Genomic DNA, 27,518 nt, shown 5'->3' with positions numbered 1-27,518 from the left:
GTCTGGAAACTACCATCACTGCCACCGATCCAAGTGCCCCCAGGGACCCAAGTGCCCTGTAGGCTGTTCCTAGATGGCTGGAACTGATATGCTCCAGGGGAACCAAGGCTACACTGTGGGTCCTTTCTGATCCTGGTACATCAGACCTTCTTACAGATCTTCCAAGTTGCCTTGTACTGGAAGATTGTTTCACTCAGTCTTTCTGTGGGTTCTGCCAAATTAGAATTTGGTTAGAGTCATTATTTAAAGGTATTTGGAATAGTTTGGGGGAGACTCCACTATCTTGACTCCACCCTTTCACATGAACTTCTATTTGTTATGGAAAAACTATGTAAAATTCAATTCCTGAACTTGTAAAGTTTAACTCACATTTAGAAGTTAAAATGTTTATGAATTAAATTTTACCTAATTTTATTGGACTGAGTTTTCTTGTCAGTACATATTGTCCTAAATTCTTATCCTTTTATCAGTGTGATAGCTATAACTCTCAGCTTCATGTCTCATTCAAATTTGATAAGCATGCCATCAATGCTTTCATTCAGCTTACTGATAAGAGTATTGAATAGAATAGGACCAATAAGAGATAGCATGGGACATTGTACTAGAGACCTCTCTGAATCTAACTAATGATACTACCATCTAACCTATCTCTCCATCACATCCCCAAGGGTATCATATGAAAGAAACTTAATTGAAATATCTTCCTAACCTTGAAAAATTGTTGTGATATTCTCTTGATTTACTATTCTAGTGACTATCCTGAAGAGGAAATAAGTTTGACTTTTGTCCTATTCTTGATAAAATCATGCTGGCACTAACTAAACAATTAATCACTGCTTCATTTTTAAGGAATTATTCATTAAATAATGTTCTATAATTTTTTTATCAGGAATTAGTGTTAAGACTCCTCAGTAAACAGTTTAAAAAAAATAAGCTTCTTTCTCTTTGAAAAATCGATTAACAGGTAAATAGGAAATTTCTTGTTCTCCACAGTTTTTCATGAATATAGAATAGAATAGAAACTGAGCAATCACATCTGTGAATTCTTTCCTCATGTTGTTCATATAGACTATGGTTACTTTATCTCATTATTGACTGTTATGTGTTATTTTACTTTCTCCTATATTACTTTTAATAACTTTTTATCCATTCTTCACACTCAAAAGATTATTATTCTTGTTAGAGAAAAGAAACAAACAATTAATGAGTTGAATAGTTTCTCTTGTTCTCTGGTATCTATAATAAATAATTGTTCCATCTACAGCAGTTGTTCTATCCCATTATCTTCCTCTTGTCACTAAGTTTGCTTAAACAATTAAATAAGAAAAACCTTCACCTTTTAAAAATACATAGCATTTATAGGTAGCTTTATCTCAGTCTGACCTAATGCCACTCTTTCATTATTTTAAATCTTTTTTAATTAATAGCATTTATTTCCCCTTTCCATCTTTTAGCTGCATTGAAGAAGAGAAAAAAGAAAAACAAGCTACTTATAGCAAAATAGTTGGGAAAATAAATTCCCACATTTGCCATGTTCAAAAGTATGTCTTATTCAAAATATTGAGTGCATTTCCTCTCTTTCATCAGATTGCTAGCATGATGCATAATTCATCTGCAATAGTGATTAATCATTACATTGATCAGAGTTCTACAGTCTTTCAAGAGTCTATTGTAAAAAATTGTTCTTGTGGATCTGTTTTGCTCTAAATCTGTGTCTTCCCAGGCTTCTCTGAAATGATATAGCACAACAATATTTTATCACATTCACATATAAATAACTTCTTCAACCATCCTTAATTGATGAGCATTGTTTACAATACTCTACTAAAGAGCTGCTATAAATATTTTAAACAACAAACTTTCTTCTTTTTTTGAGTATGTTAGATTTTTTTTTGCAAGGTAAATGGGGTTAAGTGGCTTGCCCAAGGCTGCACAGCTAGGTAATTATTAAGTGTCTGAGACCGGATTTGAACCCAGGTACTCCTGACTCCATGGCTGGTGCTCTATCCACTGTGCCATTTAGCTGCCCAAGTATGTTAGATTTTTAAAAGACATGGAAAGAATGTGGGAAAAATGGAAGGTACAAATAGTATTATATTCATTAGGAGTTAGTTTTATAGCCATCCGTGATGCTAGCAAATCTATATATAAACCATTAGAAAGAGGAAGACCAAATTAATTAGTAAGCATCAGCTAATCATCTATAATATCTCAGATACTGTGCTAGGTAATGATAATGCAAAGACAACACTGAAACAATCTGACCTCAAGTTGTTTACATTCCATCAGGAGAAAGAACACACACATATCTAAGCATAAACAAAATAAATACAAGGATCATATAATAATAGCTAGCATTTCTATTAGTACCTACTATGAGACAAGTATTCTTCTATGTCCTTTACAAATATTATCTCATTTGATCCATACCAGAATATTGGGAGATACCTGGTGTTTCCCATTTTACAGAAGAGGAAACTAAAATGAAATAACTTGTCCACAATCAGATAGCCAATCAATATCTGAAGTTCGATTTGAACTGTTTTCCTGACTGAAGTCTCTATTCATGGCACCATCTCACTGCCTGTAATAGGAGGGATTTGCTGGGTCAAAAGGATATGAAAAGTTTACTTACTTTCCTTGCATCATTCTAAATTAAAATTGAGGATGACTGAATTTCATAATTCCACCAAATATTTGTCATTATACACTGCTTCAAACATTGACCATTCCTATTATTTTTCATCTTTACTAACTTGCAAGGAAATGAAAATTCCAATTATTTTAATTTTCAATTATTTTTTAAGCACCTTGGAGCTTGTTTCCTTGTGCTCATTTATTTGCAAATACTCTTTTGGAAACTGTATTTATTCTGTGATATACTTGTCTTTTAGGGAATCATTCTTATTGTTATATATCCATCTATGTTTTTGGTATCCAACTTTTTTCAGTAATTTTTGATGCATACACTTTCCCACTCTACCTTTTCGTTTCTAAATTTGGTCTTTATTACATAAAAGCTTTTAAATTTTATCTATATGAAATCATGTTTTTCTTTTAAAATTTATTTTCTCATTGTTTCATTAAATATCATTCTGTTATTTCTCAGCCATATTTGTGAAAAATACTTGATTTCATTTTTTTTTAAAAAAAAGTGTGACTTTTTATATTCACTTTACATCTGTATGCATTGTGAACATAAGAAACTATTTCCTCCTCTGAAAGCTATTATATCAGTCATCAAGAAGCATTTATTAAACACTGGCAAATGGTCAAAAGACAATCCTTGCTATCAGGAGCTCACAATCTAATGAATCTCCCAGAGTGCAATGATCCTATTATTCTTCCTTCCATCTCTGCAGCACAATTCTCCTTCCCTCAAACTCCTAAAAGTTTCCTATAGGAATTCATTTTCCTCTTTGTATTCTCCTTGCAACACTCTCCCCCTTCATATAGCCAGTTATTTGTTTATTCCTAACAGGCTAGAGTTTTATCAAGTTCATTCACTCTATCAGGGAAACCATCCTGCATTTTATAATTAATAATAGTCACTTGTCACTTGCAAATTCTGCAGGTGACTACACCATTCCTATCTCCCTTCTATACCAGCTGAAACTGAGATCCTCAATTCTTTGACCCTCTTGCTAGCTCTCATAGCCAGTGGCTTTGGCAAATTTCTTGTTTACTTGGAGTTCTTCCCTTCAAGAGGCTCCTTTGCTGAGGGTTTCTGGGTAAAGTTTTCTTGTTAATATGTTTTCCTGTTTTATTTTTTTTTCTGGGACTTTCCCTGAGATCTGAAGCACCTTGCTTTGATTTGCAGGTGTGTTTGATCTGCAATTAGCATATTCCTTCTCCCTCTAATGCAGACATTAATTGCCCTCAGTTGTTATCTTTCTTCCTTTTTCTCCTCTCCTCTCACCTCTCAACAGACTTCAGAGACTGTCTACTGAATCTTGACTCTTCTCTATTTAACTGTCTTCTGATGTCCTAGCTATCTATTTCTCTTTGATGAACTCATCATCAGTAAATGATGTACTCCACTGGTAAATGAAAAAGGTGTCTGATGTGAAAAGTCTTTGTAATTATCCAGTGATCCCAGGATCAGTACCATGGAGCTAGTAAACAAAGTAAAACAGTAGCTCATACTTGTGTTTCCATGGACACAGACTGGAAATTCCTCTATAATTTATTGTCTTGGAGAGTTTCTTAGGGTACTGCTAAGAGAGGTTAAGTGATTTGCCCATAATCACATCTGATCTTCCTAATTCCAATCCAACACTAACCATTTATTTACTGGGTCTCACTTGTGTAAATATCATTATATCCATTTTAAAACATATTCATTGGCAAAGGTTGAACAACTGGTAAGTGAGAGAGCTAAGATTCAAACCTAGACCTTCTGACTTTCCAACAACTTTAGACTTTCCAAAAAGTAGTTTTTCTTAATCTGGAACTCATGAACTTTTTTTTTGACATTTTATAACCATTTCAATGTTATTAGTTTCCTTTGCACTCCAGTGTATTTTATGTCATTCTGAAAAAGGTTTCAGAGGTTTACTTAGATTGACAAAAGGCCTAAGTCAGAAACAAAGTTTAATGACTCCTGGTGTCTCTCTGGAGATCATGGTTCACAATTGAACTCTCCAAGACTAGTTTATAGTCTTATATTTTAATCACTGTATTAAAATTGCTGTTTCAGCATTTACTTCCATGATTTTGAGCAAAACTCAGTCTCATTTATCAAATTAAGGGGCTGGACAAGATGGGCTCTAAGGTCCCTTCTAATTCTACATCTATGATCATGGCAAAGCCAAGGATTCAAACCTAGGTTTTTTGACTCCAAACACATTTTTCCCACCCACAATTAAAATGCCTTCTTCTGAAGAGGTTCTCACCTCTTCAGTTTTCACTATTATCAAATATTTATTTTGACTAAATTTTTTAGTGGGAAAGGATACCCAAACTTCTCCAAAGCAATGAATGTGTGTTTCTTTTTTTGTTGTTGTTGGGGGAAAAAAAGAAAAAGTCAAAGCTGTGCAATACAAGATGTTTTTTTTGTCATGCTCTATGGCACCATGATTTTCTCTGTATCCTGAAGCATCTGAGGCCTCTAGATATATTTGATTACCATTCTCTGAAACAGCCATGTTCCTGTACAAATGTCCCAAAGTATCAATAATCTACTTGAGAAATGTGATACTTAAGTAGCACTGAGAAAACTGGTCTTTGGGTGACTTTGGAAGAAAGTGAGAAGGGGCCTCACAGAACAAGGCCAGTCTTGAAATGATATTGCCCACATCAAGCCATCTATCATCATGGCTAAATTTATTTTGTACTTCCTAGCATGAATGAAAAAGAGCCTCTTTTTTGAAAAACACATTAGGACTCTAAATCAGAGATTGGGTTTTACTTCATCATCACAGTGACATAATTGATGGTAAAGCCTAAACCAATATGGTGCTGGCTGAGAGATCTAAAGAAAGAAAATAGATGGGTCATTTTTTCTTCCTTCCTTCAACTCAAAGGAACACTGCTAGTGTGGTTTAGAGCCCTCCCTAATTTTTTTTAAATAAGCTATTAAAAAGGAATGTTGTGTAACCTAATGTGGCAAAAAAGTGCTGTTCTATGTTTTTAGTTTCATTTTTAAAACTAGTTGCTCTGTTTTAAAGTTAATATTTCCCAGTCACACAGGATCAGCTGGGGGGGGGGGATAAAAAAAAAGCTGACAACTAAATCCTACCTTAATTGTTTTAATCTATTAAATGTAAGAGAGGAGAGGGAAATTAATTCTCTGTCTTACAAAAAATGACAAAGTTCCACTAATGACAAAAAGTTGAAGATGGTGGTGGGGGCGCTTAGAAAACCGGTTGTTTTATGTGCACAAATCATCCCTTTCCTCCTCTTCCCCACTGTAGAATATCTATGTCTAGAGAGCACCAGGTAGGAGCCTCATTTGAAGAAGGCATTTTAATTATAGGAAAAGAACGATGTGTTTTGAAGTTTTGACTTCAGAAGACTTAAGTTTGAATCCTTGGTTCTTCCATGGTCATAAATTTAGAGTTGGAAGGGGACCTTAGAGATCATCTAGTCCAGCCCTTTTAATTTTATAAATGAAGTTGAGTTTTACTCAAGATAATAGAAATAAATGCTGGAACAGTGATTTTAAAACAAGTCCCAGTTTTTTTTTTCTATGAATATCACTACCTCTTCTAGTTATGTGACACACTTATCTGTGTCTCTTTAGGTATCAAATGAAGATGATAATATTGCATAACCTCCTCATAGAGGTTATAGTAAGAAAAAAAGCAATAAAACATTATAGAAATGTGAGTCATAATAATTAATGATTAATGTTTAAAACGATTAAGTGATAATGTTTAAAAGAAGAATCATCATGGTCTATGATTAGGTTTATCTTAAACTGGAGTGGATCAGGCAACTACTTCTTAAACCAGCAAGTAAAGATTCCTCTTCTTCCCCTAATAAGTAACCACTCCTGCTATATGCTTTCCCATTCCTGAAATTACTTTCAATAAGACAAAATCTTGGGGGTTTTTTTTGTTTCAAAATCTCTGTATCTATGCTTCTAACCCCAATCCTGCTAGAATAATAGGCTTCCAGATTATTCTAGGTTTAACCTTGTGAGTCAAGTTCTACTGGTATTTTTCAAATGTTATAGGTCATGAGTCCCCACTATTATATGATTTTTCTCTCATTGATTATAAATCAGCATCATCAATGGGTCAGGTTTAATTAGCTTTTAGAAAGAGTTATTTTACTAAAGTGATATAGTAAGAACAATTGGTATACCTCTCCCCTCTCCCCACCCTCCAAAAAAGACCATGACATACTCTCTGATCAATAAATACTTAGTCTAGAACAAAGGTAATATATGCCAAAGGAATAACTCATAGCTCCTAAAAGTTCTTTTTCCTGGAATCCTCTTAATGTCCCCTTAGTTATAGTACTTGTTTCCAACTTATCCTTGGCTCCCAGGGACATTGCTAGGTTCCTAATTTTAAAAAATCCATATTTCCAGTACCTCTTCAGACCTTAAGGGGAAGGGGAAGGTGATTGAGGATCTTTTTTCTCCCCCCCCCACATACCCCCAGCAAGTTAGTCTTTCTGAAGGACTTGGTTTGAATAACTCTTTGCCTAGTGCTTGAATCTCAGTTCCAAACTATCTTATTGGTTTTATACATGAATTAGATATGAATAAGTCCTTCAGTCAATCTGAGCAGAATTTCTTGAGTTTCATTTCACGCTATCCAATGATGTCAAAAGACTTCTAAATTGATTCAGGACTTTTTACTTAGTCAAAAGCCTGTGATTGACTGATTGATATCTAGACCTTGTGTATACATCTGATTGATTATTCTAGCCAGATGAAAGTATTGTACCATAATTTATTTAAAGTAGGGTGGAATGACTTGATGTCCAAATGCCCCATCAGATTACTCTGCTTGAGAAATGTGATACTTAGATAGCATTAAGAAAGCTGATCTTTGTATGACTTTGGAAGAAAATAGGAAGAGCCTCAGAATGTAAACCCAGTCTTGAAATGCCATTGTTCATATCAAGCCTTTCATCAACTTGCCTTGCATATATCTATAAATAAAAATAAAACAATATTATTAAGTATGAAGGAAGAAGCATTCTGACAAATTAATAAAATAACTATTATCAGATAATTTTTTTGGCAACAGGTGATTTCTTCATGTCTCCCCTACCCCCCAAAGATTATAGCTAATTAGTCTTCTTACCAAATATTTTACTTCAACATTATTGAAATGTCTATGACAATTTAAGGTTTCAAAATTCTTTAATGATATCCTTTGTTTCTATATCAAATTTATTTTCCATCAAATCATTCTCTCTCTTCCTTAAAAAGTTGTTATCCTTTAAATAACTAAAGGTAAAAAGAAAATAAAATCGACAAAATAACTAACATATTAAAAAGTGACATATGTAATATTCAATAGTTATTGCCTTTCCATTCCTATAATGAAGCAGGGGAGGTGTTTGTTCTCTTTAGGAAAAAGTTTGGTCATCATAATTTCTCTGCCTTTAATTTGGATGCTTTGGTATTCTTTCCATTTCCATTATTATTATTACTATACATATTTTACTTTTTCTACTTACTTCCCTTTACATCTGTTAATATACTTTTCTAATACATTTCTGCTTACATCACATTCATTGTTTCTTACAGCACAGTAATATTACTTTTTCTAGCTTTTTTTGGTCACATGTCCAATTCATTGATCTCTTCTTTCTCTATTTTATTTATGTTAGCATTTAGAGAAATAAAATTTCCCCTAATAACAGCTTTGTCTGCATCCCATAAATTTTGGTATGATGTTAACTCATTGTCATTGCCTTAAATGAAATTGTTGATTATTTCTATGATTTTTTTTTATTTTTTCCACTATTTTTTAAGAATTAGATTATTTAGTTTCCAATTAATTTTTAGTTTGTCTTTCCATGATTCTTTAATACAAGTAATTTTATTACATCATGATCTACAAAAGGATGCATTTAAAATTTCTCTTATTCTGCATTTGATTGTGATGTTTTCATGCATAATACATGATCAATTTTTATGTAGGTGTCACACACAGAGAAGAAGGTATATTCCTTTCTATCCCTATTCAATTTTCTCCCAAGGTCTATCATATCTAACTATTCTAAATTCTATTCAACTTCATAACTTCCTTCTTGTTTATTTTGTGGTTAGATTTATCTAATTCTGAGAGAGGGAGATTGAGGACCCCACCAAAAATATTATTTTGCTTGGCGATATCTTCCTGAAATTCATTTACCTTTTCCTCTAAGAATTTGGATTCTATACAACTTGGTACATAGAATTTCCTTCATTGCCTATAGTACCTTCTAAGAAAAAGTAGGTTCCTTCTTTATCCTTTTACTTAGATCTATTTTTGCTTTTACTTTCTCTGAGATCAGGATTGCTACCCCTGCTTTTTTTATTTCTATTTTAGCTGAAGCATAATATATCCTGCTCCAGTCCTTTACCTTTGCTCTGTGTGTATCCCTTTGCCTCAGATATGTTTCTTGTAAACAACATGGTGTAGAATTCTGTTTTTTAGTCCACTCTGCTATCCAATTTCATTTTATAGTGGAGTTCATCCCATTCATATTCACAGTTATAATTACTAACTCTGTATTCCCTCTATCTTATCTTCCCCTACTTGTACTTTTCTCTCTCCTTTCCCCTCATCCCTCCTCCCCAGTGAATCACTTCTGACTGCTGTCTCCCTCAGTGTGCCCTCCTTTCTATCAGTCCCCTTCCCTTTTCTTCTTCCTTTCCCCTTTTACTTTTTTCTTCACTTTTACTTTTACTTCCCCCTTCCCTTTTATCAACCCTTCCTTTCCCTTTCTTTCTCCTTTCTTCTGCATTTCACCGTAAGGTAGGATAAATTTCTGAACTCAATTGGAAATGCATGTTTTCCCTTCTTTGAGCCAAATCTGTTGAGAGAAGATTTACTCAATATAGTTTCCCTTGTTTCTCTATACTGTAATAGGCCTTTGTGATACTTCATGCAGTGTCATTTATCCTTCTTTTCACCTTCTTTTCCTAGTATATGCACTTTTGCATGATTTAATTGTTTTATACCTGTGTTATACACACACACCCTCTGTCAGAGTATACTCCTTTCATCTTTCCTTGTCAAGGCTGGACTGATTGTTTTTTTTTAATTTTAAAATTTTTTTCCCTTTTGTGGGTTAAGTGATTTCCCCAAGGTCACACAGCTAGTAAATAAACTCCATCTAATTATCCCAATAGAAATATAATCATCATGAGTTGAAGTATCATTAATTTATAATAAATTTATACCCGCATCCTCAAAGTATAGTCCTTTCAACTGTCCTAAGAGAAATACAATTCTCCAGAGTTACAAATATTATCTTCCTATGTAGGGATGTAGATAGTTTTAGTCATATTGACTAACATTTTCCCCCTTTCTGTTGACCTTTTTTTATATATCTCTTGAGTTTCATATTTGAAGACCAGATTTTCTGTTTACTTCTGGTGTTTTTATAAGGTAAGTTTGAAAATCCTCTATTTTGTTGTAAAACCCATCTTTTTCCCTGAAAGAATATGCTCATTTTTGCAGGATAGTTGATTCTTGGCTATAACACAAGCTCCTTTGCCCTCTGGATTATCATATCCCAGGCCCTCTGATCCTTTAATGTTGAAGCTGATAAATCCCATGTAATACTGACTATGGCTCCCTGGTATTTAAATTGCTTCTTTTTGGCTGCTTGCAGTATTTTTCTCCTTTAGCTGAGAATTCTGAAATATGACTACAATGTTACTTGGAATATTTTACTATGGGATTTCTTTCAGTGGTGATTGTTAGATTCTTCCAAAGTCTATTTTATCTTCTTGTTCTAGTATTTTAGGGCAATTTTCCAAAATAATTTCCTGAAAGATATTGTCCAGACTTTTTTATTCCTGACTGTGACTTTCAGGAAGACCATTAATTAGTAAATTATCTCTCCATCCATTTTCCAAGTCAGTTGTTTTTCCTGAGGTACTTTACATTTTCTTCTATTTTTTCAGTCTTTTGTTTTTGTTTGATGAAACCTTAGTATCTCAAGGGGTCATTAGTTTCCATTTTTGTCTGATCTAGTTTCAAGGGTTTTATTTTCTTCAGCTAACTTTTATATTTCCTTTTCAGTTGATTAATTTTAGTTTTTGATGAGTTGTTTTCCTTTTTCCAATTGGCTCTTCATATTTTTTTGATGAGTTGTTTTCCTTTTTCAGTTAGCCAATTGTACTTTTAAAGATACTTTTTATTAAAGCACCAGCCCTGGAGTCAGGAGTACCTGGGTTCAAATCTGGTCTCAGACACTTAATAATTACCTAGCTGTGTGGCCTTGGGCAAGCCACTTAACTCCGTTTGCCTTGCAAAAACCTAAAAAAAGATACATTTTACTTCAGTCAATTTTTCATAATTCTCTTGTGTATCTCTCTTTTCTTTTCTCAGTTTTTCCTTCTCCCTCTCTTCTTTGGTTTTTAAAATTCTTCTTGAACTCTTTCAAAGAGTTCTTTTTGGATTTGGAATCAATTCACAAACCCCTTTGAGGCTTCACATTTTGCATTTTGTCATTGCTTTCTTCTTCTTCTGATATGGCATTTTTATCATCCTATCAGAATAGTAGCTTTCTATGGTTAGCACACTTTTTTGGTTTTCAGCTTATTTTGATAGTTGAGCTCTTTTCTGGAAGGCAAAGGGTATAGTTCTGGATGTTTTGTGTTGGGGACTGGGAGTCTGGTCTCTGATTTTCTGCTCTGGCATCTCAGTTGCTCATTTGTTCCCAGCACAGTCCTGCCTGAGCATTCCCAGGCTCAAACTTTGCCTTAAGCATGTTGGGGAGCCTCATTGCTGGCCTGCTGTACCACTGGTCTGCTGAACCGAGACTTGAGCTTCACTGTGGTTAAGAGTCTCCCACTGGCTCCCAGCTCCCAGCTCTCCCTCCTGTGCTAGGCTATGCATCACCTTTACTCACATGAAACAGACCTTTTCTGAAATTATTCTGCAAAATCTTGAGTTGAGAATTTTTTCACTCTGTTTTTTTTTTTTGGGGGGGGGGGTTCTGCTGCTTTAGGGACTATTTAGAGGAAAAGATCCAGGAACTTCCTAGTTTTGTGCCACCATCTTGGGTCTACCCAGAGCACAGTGATATTCCATTACATGTTTGTACCTCATCTTGTTTAACAATTCTTTCATTAATGGGCATCTATTTTGTGTCCATATCTTTTCCACAATTGCAAAATATGTTAGATTTACTCATACACTTCCATATCATTTCAATTTAAATATAAGATACTATTATAAAATCTTCTGGATTGATTTTCTATATATCCCTTCATATGTAAAAGATAATTGAAAATAGAATTTTTTCAGGAAAAGCAGCAAAACCTGATAAGAGCAATATTTTTTTAAAGATTGCATTGTGTTGGATATTGCTGGCAAAACAAAACAAAATAAAATGAAAACTCAACAATAAAGGAATCATTTTCCAGGTTTTTTTTTTTTTTTAGTAGCAATGCTAGTGCCCTCTTGTGGTTTTTCAAGAGTTAGCAGTTTGATTTTTGTGACATTTTGATAAAAGTTTCCTTTGCTTGTGAGCTAGATTCCCTTTCCCAAAGTATGTAATACTTTAGCTTGTTTAAAGTACATATAACTTATAATTCCTCCATTAAAAATTACCCAAAATTTACTAACTTTTAAATAGTTGTATGTAATAGAAATTGTCCTCTTTAAAGACAATATTAATTTTAAATTAACTTTAAAATTATGAAATCAGCAATGGATAGCATCTGTATTCTATTTCAAAACTTTTGATTCAATCATGATACTGGTTTTGTGTTGTTAATCAGTATTTTTATCTAATTTTCCTTGGAGATGAGTATTATTTTCATGCCACCTAATCCTAAAATTTTCAATAGACAAACATGTCATTCTAGTAATTCAACAAATGAAATGGCATTAAAGAGAATGTTACCATTTTCTTTATTGATGCACCTTGAGTGAGAGTCATTATGTCTTTCCATTTGATATGAAGCTAAAATTTCCTATATATGTTTTCTATTTCTATTAATAATATGAGTGCCTTGACTATATTACCTTTCTCTGAGCATCCTAGGACTTATTATTAGTACTTTGCATATACTAAAGACAATAAACTAAGGCTTTCATTAAACAAAAATCAGCCTGAAGGTAAATATTATGAAATCATAAATTATTTGCCACTTTTTTCATTCTGTGGGTCTTCCTAAAGAAATAATGCTATTTTTAATGGATTTGGTTACATGGATGAATAGTGACATAGCAGATAGAAGATTGGTTTTGAACCCAGTATTTGTTTTAAGATGTTGCCATTGACAAAGACCCTGGACAAAGTTGCCAAGATTATTAATTACTTGTGAGTTGCCAATCTGTATCACTAGATGGAATTTTTACACTGGGAGTTCCCTACACCAGTGAAATCACCAGTCTGGACCAAAAATAAACAGATGGAAACATAATCTTCAGACTCCTAGAAAAGATAATTGAACAATTGAAGTGTTAAGGTGATGATTCAAAGGAAAAGACATAAAAATCGGCTCAGATGACTATGTATACATATTTAATAAGTGGTAAAAAAAAGATACTATTTATAATTAGATTTCTTTACCTAAGGAGAAATAGATATTATGAAAATACCTCATTAGAGTTTCTTGTATTTACAGATTCAGTTCACATGTCAGATTGTAAATCACTATCACCCTGAAAAATCTAGTATTTCAATCCAAATCCTACATGTTTCTTAATTGAAAAGGTTTTCCTAACAATGGTTGAAACTTTGATTTGAGTAAACTAAAATACTAATTAGATGTGCGACTGGGATATATATGAGTTAGGTAATTTAGTTTATCACTCCCATAATTACATGCACATTGTTGATTTCAATGGTCTCTAGAATACAGCAATATGTCTTTGAAATCATGAACATATTCAAACATATCAGAACTTTTCAAACTTGAGTGTGTTTGAAATTCCATTGTGATTGTATATGCAAAATATGCCCTTTGCTTTGAATGGTCAATAGAAGTCATTTTTCACATTCAAGAGGCACTTCTTTTTAGGTTTTTTGCAAGGCAATGGGGTTAAGTGGCTTGCCCAAGGCCACACAGCTAGGTAATTATTAAGTGTCTGAGACTGGATTTGAACCCAGGTACTCCTGACTCCAGGGCCGGTGCTCTATCCACTACACCACCTAGCTGCCCCTCAAGAAGCATTTTTGAGAGTAACAACATTATACACTTGGTGATCTCATCAGCTTTCATGAAATTAATTGTAATCTCTCTGTTAATGATTCTCAAATGGAATTATTCAGCCCAAACCTCTCTCCTAACTTCCTGTCTTGCATTTCAAATTTCCCTATAAGTATCTTAAATTCAACTTGTTCAAAACTGAAATTATTATATTTTCCCTAAAACTCTTCTCTCTTTCTAACTTCATTTCATGCTTGAACCTTTGCCTTCTGAGTGTCCTGCTTAATAAAAGTTTCTCCTCCTTCCAGTCCATCTCCATTCTATCTGTTTTACAAAGAAATTTCTGTCAAAGTTAATTTCCTAAAATACAAGTCCAACGGTATCTCATCCTACCTTTCTCAATTAACTCCCATGGTTCCCTATTATTTCAGGGTAAATGGTATCCAAAGTCTTTCAAGACTTGTCCCTCTCCATTTTTCCACTCTTCTTATACCTTCCAGCCCTATCCTATGACTACATTTCAGTGACACTGGCCCCTTAGCTGTTGTTGAACAAGACAATCTCTTATCTGACTCTGGACATTTTCACTGATATCCCCTATGGCTGGACCACACTCCCACCTGGTATTTTGGCTCTTACCTTCCTTCAAGTTCCAGCCAAAGTTCACTATCAACAGTCAACTTTCCCAGACTCCTTTTTTTTAATTTTTATTTATTTAAGACATTGGGGTTAAGTGACTTGCCCAAGGTCACACAGCAAGGCAATTATTAAGTGTCTGAGATTAAATTTGAACTCAAGTCCTTCTGACTCCAGGGCCAGTGCCCTATCCACTGCTCCACCTAGTTGCCCCCAAACTCCTTTATTTCTAATAATTATTTCTTCTCTCTCTTGATTATCTCCTATTTATTTTCTATATAACATTTTTTACACAGAATTGATTACATGTTATCTTCCCCATTAGTCTCTGAACTTCTCAGTTCATGAGCAAGTGACTGTTTTTTGCATTTCTTTGGATTTCCAGTTCTTACCATAGTGTCTGAAAATAGAAGGTACTTAATAAATGTTTTTGAATGATTTGTCATTGTTTGTTGTTGTTGTTGTTGTTGTTGTCTGGGGCAGATTTGATTTCAGCACTTCCTGACTCCAGACCCAGCATTCTATCTACTATTCTACCTAACTTCCCATTGACATTAATAAGAAGTTTATGTGCCAGACATCTAAGCTTTAGGGATGCAATGTCAAAAACAAAACAGCTCCTTCCATCAAGGAGCTTCCGTTCTCCTGGAAGGATACAGCATGTATTTTGGTCTGTTTGATAATTTCAATCATGTCCAACTCTTCATGACTGCATTTGGCATTTTCTTGACAAATGTTTCATTCTCTATCTCATAAGATCAGTGGATAGAATGCTGGCCTTAGGGTCAGGAAGACTCATCTTCCTGAATTCAAATCTATCCTCAGACACTTTTTACTTGTGTGATCCCAAGCAAATCTCTAAATCCTGTTTGACTCAGTTTTCTCATCTGTAAAATGAACTAGAAGAAAATGGCAAGCTACTCCAAGATCTTTGCCAAGAAGATACCAAATGGAGTCAAACAGAGTCAGATGTGACTGAAACTGATCCAACAACAATAATGTAATAGTTTACCTATAGATACAGGAAAAATTTATGACCAAACGAGAACAAGAACATTATGGAGATGCAAAATGGATAGTTTTGTTTTATTAAATTAGAAAATTTTTGCACAACTAAAACTTATGCAGCCAAGATTAGAAGGAAATCAACAAGTTGGTAAAAAACATTTTACAAGTACCTTTGATAAAAGCCTCATATAAATGAAATGAGCTAAATTTATAAGAATGTGAGTCATTCTCCAATTAATAAATGTTTAAAGGATATGGACAGGCAGGGTTTTGTTCTCTCTCTTTTTTTTAAGGTTTTTTCCAAGGCAATGGAGTTAAAGTGGCTTCCCCAAGGCCACACAGCTAGGTAATTATTAAGTGTCTGAGGCTGGATTTGAACTCAGGTACTCTTGATTCCAGGGCTGGTACTCTATCTACTGTGCCACCTAGCAGCTCCGACAGGCAGTTTTTAAGTGAAGAAATCAAAGTTAACTATAGTCAAATGAAAAAAGTGCTTTAAATCACTTTTGATTAGGGAAATATAAATTAAAATAACTCTGAGGTATCACCTCACATTTACTAGATTGGCCAATATGAAAAAAGAAAAAGAAAATGATAAATGTTTGAGGGCATGTGGGAAGATGTTGATGGAGTTGTGAACTGATCCACTCTTTCCAGAGAGCAATTTGGAATTCTGCCTAAAGAGCTATAAAATTATCTATTCCCTTTGATTTAACAATACCTCTACTAAGTATGGATTCCATAGAGACTTTCTAAAAAAAGTAAATAGTCCTAGTTGTTCAAAAATATTTATAACAGCTATTTCTGCAGGGATAAAGGATTGGAAATCAAGGGGAGGCCCATTAATTGGGGAATGGTTGAACAAGCTATGGTATATGATTTTGATAGAATACAATTTTACTATAAGAAATGATGAGCAGACTGATTTCAGAAAATTCTGGAAAGACTTACATAAACTAATGAAAAGTGAAGTGAGAAGTATCAGAAAACTGGGCCATAGTAAAGGCAACATTGCATGATAATCCACTATGAATGACTTAGCTATACTCAGCAATTCAGTGATCCACTACAATTATAAAGAGCTCATGATGAAAATACTAATGGGGGAAAAATCAAATGTGTGTTTTTTGTTTTCTTTTGTAATGTGACTAATATGAAAATATGTTTTGCATGATTGTCCATATATAATCTATATCAATTTGCTTGCTATCTGAGAGAGTAAGGAAGGAAGGGAAGGAGAGTATTTGAAATTCAAAATTCTAAAAAAATGTTTAAATATTTTACATGTAATTGGAAAAAATAAAATATTTTAAAAAATCACCACCACAGTATGAAACTAGCAGATTAAAACAATAACTCGTATTTCTAAGACATACAAAAATACCTGAGGATCTGTAGATATTCATTTCCACATCAGAAATGATTAGACAGAGACAGAGAGAGAGACAGAATCAAAGAGTGACAGAGACAGAGAAAGAGAGAGACAGAGATGGAGAGAGACAGAAACACAGAGACAGATAGTGACAAAGGGAAAAAGAGAGAGAAGAAAGAAAAAGAGATAAGGGATGGAGACAGATGACAGATAGATAATCTATTTAGTATTTAATATAAGCCAGGCACTGTACCAGCACAAAGGATAGAAATATAACCTAACAAAATGGTTTCTATTGTGAAGGAATTTGAATTATACTGAAGCAAGACAACATATAAAGGGAAACTGTAAGAGGTGTGCTATTCTTGTGACCAAAAAGACTGGTAAAGAGAAGTCAGAAGAGTAGTTAGAGGCATGAGAGAGGTGAAACATGATGGAGACCATTCCTGAAAGAGATTCTAGTAAGGTAGTTATCAATCCGGAGAGTAAGACCTCAGAGTGAAGTTTTATCTAAGATAGTTGGTGAGAAGAAAAAAATACAGAGAGTGATTCGGGGCATGGATATTATTGAATCTTGAATATAGAGCAGGATTGCCTCATATTTTAACAGCTTTACGCATGTATTGGCCTCCTGGCTGTGAACATTTCCAGGCTTGGCTGGGAGGGTTCTGGCACAGCAGAGAAGAATTCGACTATTAGACCACTCAAAGTTTTTTTTTTTTTTCTGTTTAGCAGAACCCAAGAGAACTTGAACTCCTCCAATGTGTCTTTTGAGTATCTAGATGCTATTTGTCATGGAGCTTCAGAGTAGAATTTTAGGGAACATGATCTGATATGAAAGGAAGGAAACAAGGGAGGATAAATGATACTTCCTTAGAAAGTATTACTTTCTGAGAAATCTGAGGTGAAATATTGTCCATTTTGTCCATCTTTTCATTTGTCCAAAATTCTTGTATCTTCATAGAATGCCTGATTTCAGGTCCATGAATCAGAATAGGGAACTTTATTTTTTAAACCATTAAGAAATTAATATGAAGCTATGTTAGGGGCAATATTTATGGGTGTTGTTCTGAACATAGCTAATCTATGTGTCTGTTTTAAATCCAGGACTTGGCCTTTCATTATCAAGAGTCCTAAACAGTATAAAAACTTATCTTTCATGGATGCAATGAATAAGTTTAAATGGTCCAAAAAAGATGGCATTTCCTTCAATAAACTTGTTCTTGGACTGCCTGTGAATGTGAGATGTTCCAAAACAGACAATGCAGAATGGTCGGTAAGTCTTTCTTTACTTTCATTAGATGAAGCATGAACAAGGTAACTACAAATGAAATGTCTAATGAAGAGTAAAGATATTATTTTAATTCAGTAGAGAGGGGCAGAGTGATAAAGGAAGAAACATTTCCAAGTTCTAACCTCTTCTTTGAACTTCATTTCAAAGTCTTTAATTCCCTCCTGGTTAGTATCAACCTGAATATAATATGTTAATCCATTAAACCATAAACTCCTTGAGGGCAGAGACTGCGTTTTGCTTATTTTTGTATGCCCCAAATTTTAGCCCATATACCTAGCACAAAATAAGCATTTAATAAATTTTAAATGATTGTTTAATTGCCATTAAAAAATAAATTCATTATTATTCTCTATTAAAAAGAATCCTCCCTGTTTTCTCTGTTTCTGACACTTTACTAGTTACCTAGGTGCAAAGCTAGAGTTAGAAATGAATTTTCCTTCTCCCTCCCATCACATCAGGTTGATCCACAAATCTTCATTGATTCAATAACTCACTTTTCTATAATGCTTTGACACTTAACAAAACACTTTTCTGACAACTGCCCCAATTATCTATTTAATTCTCTGCATAATATGGGAGAATCTTTTAGCCCCCAACTTTGAACTTTTTTGGAAAAGATAGAAAATGAAGACTACAGAAATTCTAAAACTATAATTGAACTTTGTGTTCATCTAAACTGTAGTTAACACTTTTTCTTGGTATTCCACTTGACTTGTTATCTCCCTCATCATCTGTAAGTGTGGTTACTCTCTTCTAGCAAGTTGTTAGCAAGTATCTAACAATGATGGAAATAACTGACTATAAAGGTTTAGGCCCTAGATTCAAACTCTTCCTTTATCTCCCTTGGGATAAGTCATTTAATTGCCTGAGTCTTAATTTTTTTCATTGGTAAGATGAAGGAATTTATTAGGCTCTTTTGAGTTCTGAAAAAATATGAACATTAATCTTATTTCATAAAAGACATATTCATTTTTATTTGTTTAATTTCAGATTCAAGGAATGACAGCATTGCCTCCAGAAGTTGAAAGACCATATAAACCAGAGCCATTTGTGTGTGGATCCTCCTCCTCCTCCTCCTCCTCCTCCTCCTCCTCCTCCTCTTCTTCTTCTTCTTCTTCCTCTTCTTCCTGCTCTTTATGTCCAAACTTTGTTCTCCAGATATCTCTTTTCTTTTTTATCTTCAGGAACACAGTGAGCATCAGACATTTTGTATTATAATTTGATTGAACTTGGTGATGTTCTCAATGCCAGGCAAGCACCAAATATGTTTGCACTTTTATTTTCCATAGTCAAAATGAGCAATTAAAATGCAGACAGAGACAACAGACTATTTGGAAGTTGTCTTGCTCTTTCTCTTCTCTCCCATTTTCTCTTAACTCAAATAGAGAACCCCAACCTCTGTTTTTCCAAAGATGTCGAATTCTATATGAGGATATTCAAAGAAATGAACACTCCTTGAAATAAAATCTTTTTTGGGGGGATAAGCAAAAGTTGGGACAACTGGGCATTTTGATTTCTGTTCTTTTAAAAAAATTTTCAACATTTTGCTTACTTTCTGTTTAATAAATTTTGGGTTTTCTCTTCTGTCTTTTAAAAAAATCTTTTTGGTTCTTTTCTCTAAAGATACATGTGTCACTTTTTAAGATTCAGATCTTTACTTTTTTTCCCATTACTCACAACTCTTGAAAAGCTACTACTACATTAAGTTCCCTTCCTTTAAGGGCCCAACTGTATCCTTCACTTTTCTTTCATTTCTCCTTTGAGATTTCAGTTCCCAGCCCTACAACTCTGCTTTTACCTTCCTCACTTGTCTGTTGCTGAGTTTTGGGCCTTGAGTGCTCTGATCAAGGTTCTGGAGCCTTAAGATTACAAAATAAATGACTGGTTGTTGAATCAGAGGAAAAGGGTTTCTCAGCTTGCTGATGATCAATTTATTGAGACTCCCTTAATGGTTCCTTGTCAGATGCAAAGTGATTTGACTTGCATAGGTTGAGAGGCAAGTGAGAGTGGGAAACCTGTATAGCATGCTGCCAAAACAGTGCTAGTATGTCACACTTGCTGAATACTGGCTAAATTTTAGCTCTGGTTGCTCTTGTAGATTTATTTTTATATACATAATTAATAAGCTAATTTTCCTTAATAAAAATCAGTTATCACTTTTAAAAAGATTCCCTCAGTCCTTCTGTGTCTAGCATATGCCCATCGTGGCCCACCTGTTACATGAGTAAGTTTGCTTTCTGTACAGTTCAGATATTTCCACATTTTAAAAATAGTTTTATGTTAGGATAGCATTAATAAACTAAATGGAATTAAATCTACCTGTGGTATCTTGTTCTCTCCTTGAGATGTGCAGGTAATTCAATTATTCCTGTTACTACCTAGTCAATTGAATATGTTGATTTTGTTGTTGCCATTTTAAAGGTGGTTTTCCTCTGTAAAACAATGTCATATGGAATCTTCCATATAGATAATGTTTTGAAATGTTTTGTTCATCCACTTGCAATGAACCATTTGATTAAAATTCTGTAATGTTTGTAAACTATATTATTACTGATATTTGACTGTTTTTATATTATATCTGATTCTACAACTTTCCATGAGAATTTTCTTAATGAGAAATATGCTTTTGCCCACATGATTTCATAGAACATTCAATGTGACGTTGAGAAGCTATGGAAACTCTTCTTAGCTTAATCTTCCTTAGTATCCACCTCCTGGAAGATGTGTGCTAAAGCCAGCTCAAACTGGATCCGCAATTATTCAATTTTTGATGTGAGCATTTATACCTTGGAGATCAGCAAATGCTACAGTTCATGGCTTGACTTATTATTCTCTTGATTGTCTAGACTTAGAAAGTATTGAAAAAAATATTAACAATGAAGAGTAAATATAAAAATGCATTGTGTGCATATGTTTTTCGAAAGCCAATTGTTAGTCATTTGCCAAAACACCTTTATCTCATGGTTACACAATGACATCATGAGTAAAGGCCACTGATTTATTTGTCCTTGTTTTGGAAGACAGATTCTGTTGTCTGGCATATGGCAAGATATGACTAGCAAGAACTTATGACTGCAATAGGAACCAGATGAGGGCAGTCAAACTGAAAGAAATACATCTTTATATTTGGTCATTTTAAATGAAAACCATTTGATACCTTGTACCTCCATTCCCAGGGAATACAAAAGAAGAGTCAAACTGCAGCAAAGTGTCTATGCTCTTCCCTGACCAGCCTCCAAAACTGACCTGCCAAGGGAAGCCTACCTGCCCATACCTTGGTGCTAGGATGAACACCTTCAAAATGGGATGAGGAAGGGATAAAATCAGGGATGAGGCTAGAGATCCTTGACTCAGTGACCTTTTAAGGAAGAAAAATTCCACAATGGTTTCATAAGAAGTGGTTCCCAGGATTTAGCAGTTCATTATGCCAAACTTTTACCAATTCAGTGTATTGAATTACTGGGTCTGTTTCTACTCCATGTGTCAGTACAATTCAAGGGGATCAAGGTGTTTTATAGGGACAGGCAGGGGCCTGCTTAGGTCTTTTTGGACTCATCCTTAAAGCTAATGATAAGGAGTTGCCATTTTTTTTCCAGGAAACTGGAAGTTTTTAACCAATGAGATTTCAGAAATAGAAGATTCGAGAGATGAGGATTAGTAGTGGTAGCATTAGTCAGAAGGTTTCTCATCTGTTGACAACCTGTCATCAAAAAGGCTAGTCATACCTTCCTCCTTCCAACTAGTCATTTTTCCTCTCTAAAACAGACATGTCCCTTGAAAAGATTATTTTTATGGAACCCAGGTATTTTTACTATTAGTTGAATGAGGTCATATAATCAGTGCCCTCATAAATTGTAGAACCAAAAAGAATCCACATTAGTCTATGCATTTCCTGACAATTAAAGAGTTCTTTCATTGAGTTGTGATAAATTATTTTTGCTTGATATAAAACACTCCATTTACTTATTAGTAAGATGATGTCTCCAAAGCTTGAAACATGGAATAATAAGAAGGGATATTTTGGAAAATTGCATCATGTAGGAGAAGGAACGTTAACTTGGAACTGGAAGAATCTGGGTTTGAATCCTATTTGTGACTCCTACTGTGTGGTCCTGAGAAAGTTACAAATTTCTTATGCTATTTCCTGATCTTGGTCATAATAGGGTAAGTAACCTTAAAATGCTTTAGAAGACTGAACTATTGTGGCTATAGGATTGTTTTGTTTTTTTTTGTCAATTGTTGAGGTTGTGTAGGTGTACTTATAATATAGCCAGCAACTCTTAGCTTCACTCCAAGCAACCCCACTCACTTGGTGGAGTTATTTCATACCACTTATTTCAAAGGTATAAGAATGTTGACTTCTCTATATGCCTCCATAAGAAAGCTGAAATTAGAACATATCTCAGAACCACAATCACAGAAAAGAGGCAAGCTAATTTGTTAATTTTTTGTCATTCAGGCATTTCAGTTATCATGTAGGTCTTTTTGAAAAAGATACTGGAGTGGTTTGTCTTTTCCTTCTCTAGCTTATTTTATAGTTAAGGAAATTGAGGCAAACAGGGTAAAGTGACTTACCCTGTAAGTGTCTCAGGTTAGATTTGAACTCAGGTCATTCTGATTCGAAGTCTGACACTTAATCTACTATACCACCTAGCTGGGGTCATAAAGAGTTGAACATGACTAATGAAAACAAGTTAGTTTAGCCAAGAACTAATTCACAGCAGTGGTGCTTTCCTCTCCTAATTTGACCCACAAATTTAATTCAATCAAACAAACATCTGAGCTACTACTCTGTGCCAAGTTGCTATGTGGAAAGGCAACATGAAGGAACTCCCAGACTGATTATTTTGTGAAGGCAAACCAGGAAATTTTTTTGTCTCAAATTATTGCCTCAAATATAGACATTGCTTCAGATCAACTGAGATCTGGGAAAGACCTTAGTTAAAAAGACCATGGTCTCCAAATGCATCCAGGGACATCACCTGTGGTCTTTGCATATGTCTTGCCACTGGGTTCCAAAGATTATGGAGACATGAGTGAGGCTGACGACTTTACACAACTCTGTCTCACTTAACTCTAATACACTTGCATGTCAAGACATCACCTTCCTAATAACATTAGAGCTCTTCAAGAGCAAAGGACAAATGACAATAACAACAACAATATTTATATGTGTGGTCTCAAAATCAGGAAAAAATGGTTACAGGTATATTTGGAGAAAAATACTCTGAGTTCTCTTTTAGACAAGATGAATTTGAAATGTTAATGAAACACCAAGGTGATCAGTAGATCATTAATTATAGAGGAATAGGCATCAAAGAAAATTATAACTACATATAAATTTTGGAGTCATTTATATAAAGATTGTAACTGAATTGCTGGAAACTGATAAAAATCACTAAAGATGGGAGTATAAAGAGAGAGAGATACCTTTAGAGGATTGCCTACATTCAGTGGGTAGGAGAAGGCTTATAGTCTGGCAAAAAAGGACTAAGAAGAATTAGGAGAATTAAGAGATGACAACTGGTGAATTATCTGGAACAAAACTATGGATTTCAAGGCTAGATAAATGTAAAAAGTTATTTTCAGGAACCTGTCTGAGAGGAGACAGCATTGTGTCCATATCTCTGTTCTTTGGGTAAATGGTGTCCTTAAACTATACCAGGTATTCCCCCAAGGAATAGGAAGGAATGAAGAATAAGGCCATCACAATCAGCCTGTTTGACTACTGGAGAGGCTGCTTTATTTCTTACCAAAATTGTTCTGATAAGTGCATTTGTAAGTCTATGACATAACAAACCATTAGTAACATGAAAACTACTCCTACTTTTCCACTATTCCAGGATCTGCCTCCTAACATAGGGATGTAGTAAAGGTTGATGCAATCATTGCCATAGATAAATTCCTAGCATGAAAGAAATAATTCTACTGTTTCCATTTCATAAAGGAATTGGAATTTGCAATCATATAAAGGGGAAATAGGGTGAGATCTTCAAGACAATAACATAGAAATGTTTTAGAAGAGGGAACTCAAAATAAGTAGCTTAGGAACTTCAATTCCATGAGGAATATAGAGAATAAAGAGAAAATAAAGACGTATAACAAGCATTAATCAAAGAATGAAAGATTAAAATACACAAGGAAAAAAACTGTAGAAAAAAGCTGTACGGTGAATTCAGCTCATCATTGCCTATCCTGTTGCTTTCCTGGACTTCATGATTTCCAGAAATTCTTTATCCTGCAAGATGAACTCAACTCTGAAATCCTCACTTGCTCAGATCTTTTCCCACCCTAAGTGCTAGACTTCATTATGGTTTCTTCCCACCCATGCACTACTTTCCAGCTTCATTTTGTTGTTGTTGTTGTCGTTGTTGTTGTCTTCCCCTATTAGATTGTGAGCTTCTTGAGGACAGGGACTGTCATGTCCTTCTTCATGTTCTCAGGACTTAATACAGAACCTGGTTCATAGGAGATACTTAATAAATGTATATTGACCTTGAGTTTTTATTGATTTTTTAATAAAACTGCTAGGGGAAAACCAGAAAAGTAATATGGCAGAAATTAGGCACAGATGAACTCTTTACATCATATTCCACAGTCACCCTAAATGGAAATATGACCTTATATTATTAAGTCATATATTGACTTAATATTAAAGATTGTACCAGCAAAAATTAGAGAAGTAGGAGATGTATAATATATATTGTGAAAGAATCTCCAGAAATGTAGAGGGGACCTCACTGGGTTATAGTCTGTTGAAAATGAATGTGTGAACCTTCCCTGGATTCATCCTAATCAAGGACAAATGTTAAACCCAGAATTTATCCTAATCATAGGCAAATGTTACCAGAGTTTTCACCTTGAGAAAGAGCAAATCAGAATTAGGTTAATATCCATGTTTATTGATATTTCTCTGAATCAAGGATTATATAGGCATGTGTGGCAGTGGGGGGGGGACTAGAGAGCCAAACAGCCCACAATGGGGTCCTATTGTGGAGTTTATATTGTTTTAACTATCAGAAAGTGTAATCTTGAAATGCCTCTTCTGACTTGTCCAATCAAAGAAGGGTACTGCCCCCAAACCAGGCTGTAACAGGAGTAGTTCAGGATGAAAGGGTGCAACTTATAAGGGGGACAGAGCAAGAACTCAGAAATTTAGACTTTCCAGTAAAAGGAGAGCCTTATCAATTATCTTAAAAGACCTTCAAAGCAATGGAACTAGTTGTAGGGACCCTTGAAGGGATTAAGAAGACAAGCTTTTGTTCTATTTACAATTGAGAGAATTTTCTCAATGTATTCTTCCTGATTGCTAATTGATCTGATTACCAGGAAGCTTCTTTAGTATCTATATGAAAGGTAACCTCACCCACCAATTAATTCTAATTTAAAAGATCCAGAAAAAATAATTCAAATATTTATATATATACATATATATAATGCATATATGTATATGTGTAAATACATATACTTATAAATAATGCAAAATTCACTGTTCACACTAAATATAAGCATGTATGCACATATGCACAGGCACACATACATGCATGCATATATTTAGTGTACATATGTATGCACATATACACAATATCAAAAGCAGTCTCCCAAAATAAGAAATTGTTATAAAAAAACACCCTAGAAGTTTTACATCATATCCTGAAAATCAATAAAGATGACAAAAATGGAAATAATAATTGTAGGAAGTATTGTGGGAAGAGGCACACAAGTGATCTGTGCATTATCAGTGATCTGTGCATTAAAACAACCATTTTGGAAAGTAATTTAAAATTACAAAAACAAATTATTAATGTCACTTTGAGATTCCATCACCTGGCTTATACTGCAGGCATTCAATTAGCATATATAAAGTGTCCCAGGTACCATGCTAAATGCTGAGCATACAAGCAAAAACAAAATAGTTCCAGCCTTCAAGAAATTCATAGTCTAATGAGATCATTAATTTAAAAAAATTACTGTTATGATGAATAAAGAAAGGTAGGTGGGGCAGCTAGATGGCATAGTGGATAGAGCCCTGGCCCTGGAGTCAGGAGGACCTGAGTTCAAATCTGACCTCAGACACTTAATAATTACCTAGCTGTATGGCCTTGGGCAAGCCACTTAACCCCATTGCCTTGCAAAAAAATCTTAAAAAAGAATGAAGTGAGTAGAGCCAAGAAAATAATATACATGACGATTATAACAATATAATTGGAATCACAAAACAATAAAAATTGAATTTTGGAAAATTACAAAGAACAAGAATGGCTCCAAAGAAGAGATATAAGAAGATACCTACATTCTACCACTTTGCTGAGGTGGGAGGTACATGGGCATGATTTGTGACACATTCTTTCAAACTTTTTTAATAAATTCTGTTTTACTATTTCTTCTTTTTCACGTTTAAAAAATATTATTGGTTATCTGTGATGATTTTCTGGAAGATGAGGGATGGCAAACAATTTCTGTGATGTCCAAAAACAAAAATAAGAGTAAAAATGTATTTTTAAAAAAGAAAGACCTATTATTCATGTGATAATGGTGATGGTGGGGCCTCTCTAATGCCAAAGATGTAGCTGACTCCAAATACCTGAAGCTGATAAAATATCACCATCCATGTTTAAGTAGAAATGGGAAGAGAGATAGACTAGTATGAGAATTAAGAATCAACTTCAATCTTTTGTGGTAAATGAAGTAAGGATGATTTTAGTCAATCAGTTAGTCAATAAACATTTATTATATGCCTCAGATATTGGGCACTGTGCCTATACTAAGAAAGGCAAAAGATAATCCCTGTTTTCAAGGACTTCACAGTCTAATCAAGGAGTTAAGTAAGCAACTATGTACAAACAAAATATATATATACAGGAAAAACTGGTGATAATTGAGAGAGAGGGTATTAAATTAATGGGGATTGGGAAAGGGTTCATATGGGAGCTGGGATTTTAGTTGGAACTTGAAGGGAACCAGGAAAAGAATGAGGTAAAGAGAAAGAGAAAGAGTATTCCAGGGAGGAAGAAAGCTTGTGAAAACACCTGTCAGGAGATGGAGTTTCTTGTGTAAGTAACAACAAAGAGGTTAGTGTATAAAAAGTCAGGAAAGGTAAAAACAAAGGCATGTTGTAAAGGGCTTTGAGTGACAAACAGAATTTTTTATTTGATCCCGAATTTTATTGAATGGGCCAACTGGTCAGATCTTGGGGCAGCTAGGTGGTGCAGTGTGTGGAGCACAGGCCTTGGAGTCAAGAGTTCAAATTCATTGTCAGATACTTAAAACTTAATTAACTGTATGACCTTGGGTCACTTAACCCCATTGCCTTGCAAAAATCCAAAAAACTAAAACAAAAAAAATTCAGATTTTCACTTTACAAAAATTAATTTGATGGCTCAAAGAGTAGAATTATGGTACATCAAAATTAGGAGTGGATG

At 34.3% G+C, this 27,518-nt stretch overlaps 1 protein-coding gene across 2 annotated transcripts in view; it reads left to right on the top strand.

The window, feature by feature from the left end:
* The window catches only part of MOXD1 (monooxygenase DBH like 1), a 119,265-nt gene extending 93,298 nt beyond the window's left edge, over nt 1-25,967 (top strand). For both annotated transcript variants that reach the window (XM_074187604.1, XM_074187605.1), the window contains exons 11-12: nt 17,910-18,078; nt 19,087-25,967. In XM_074187604.1, the coding sequence (XP_074043705.1) occupies nt 17,910-18,078; nt 19,087-19,314 (397 nt within the window). In that variant the 3' untranslated portion in view covers nt 19,315-25,967. The remainder of the gene's footprint in view (nt 1-17,909; nt 18,079-19,086) is intronic.
* The last annotated feature ends 1,551 nt before the right edge of the window (nt 25,968-27,518 follow it).

The sequence above is a fragment of the Macrotis lagotis genome, chromosome 5 (genome assembly GCF_037893015.1).
Source record: "Macrotis lagotis isolate mMagLag1 chromosome 5, bilby.v1.9.chrom.fasta, whole genome shotgun sequence".
Lineage (NCBI taxonomy): Eukaryota > Metazoa > Chordata > Mammalia > Peramelemorphia > Peramelidae > Macrotis > Macrotis lagotis.
This window is presented reverse-complemented; position numbering and strand designations above follow the sequence as displayed.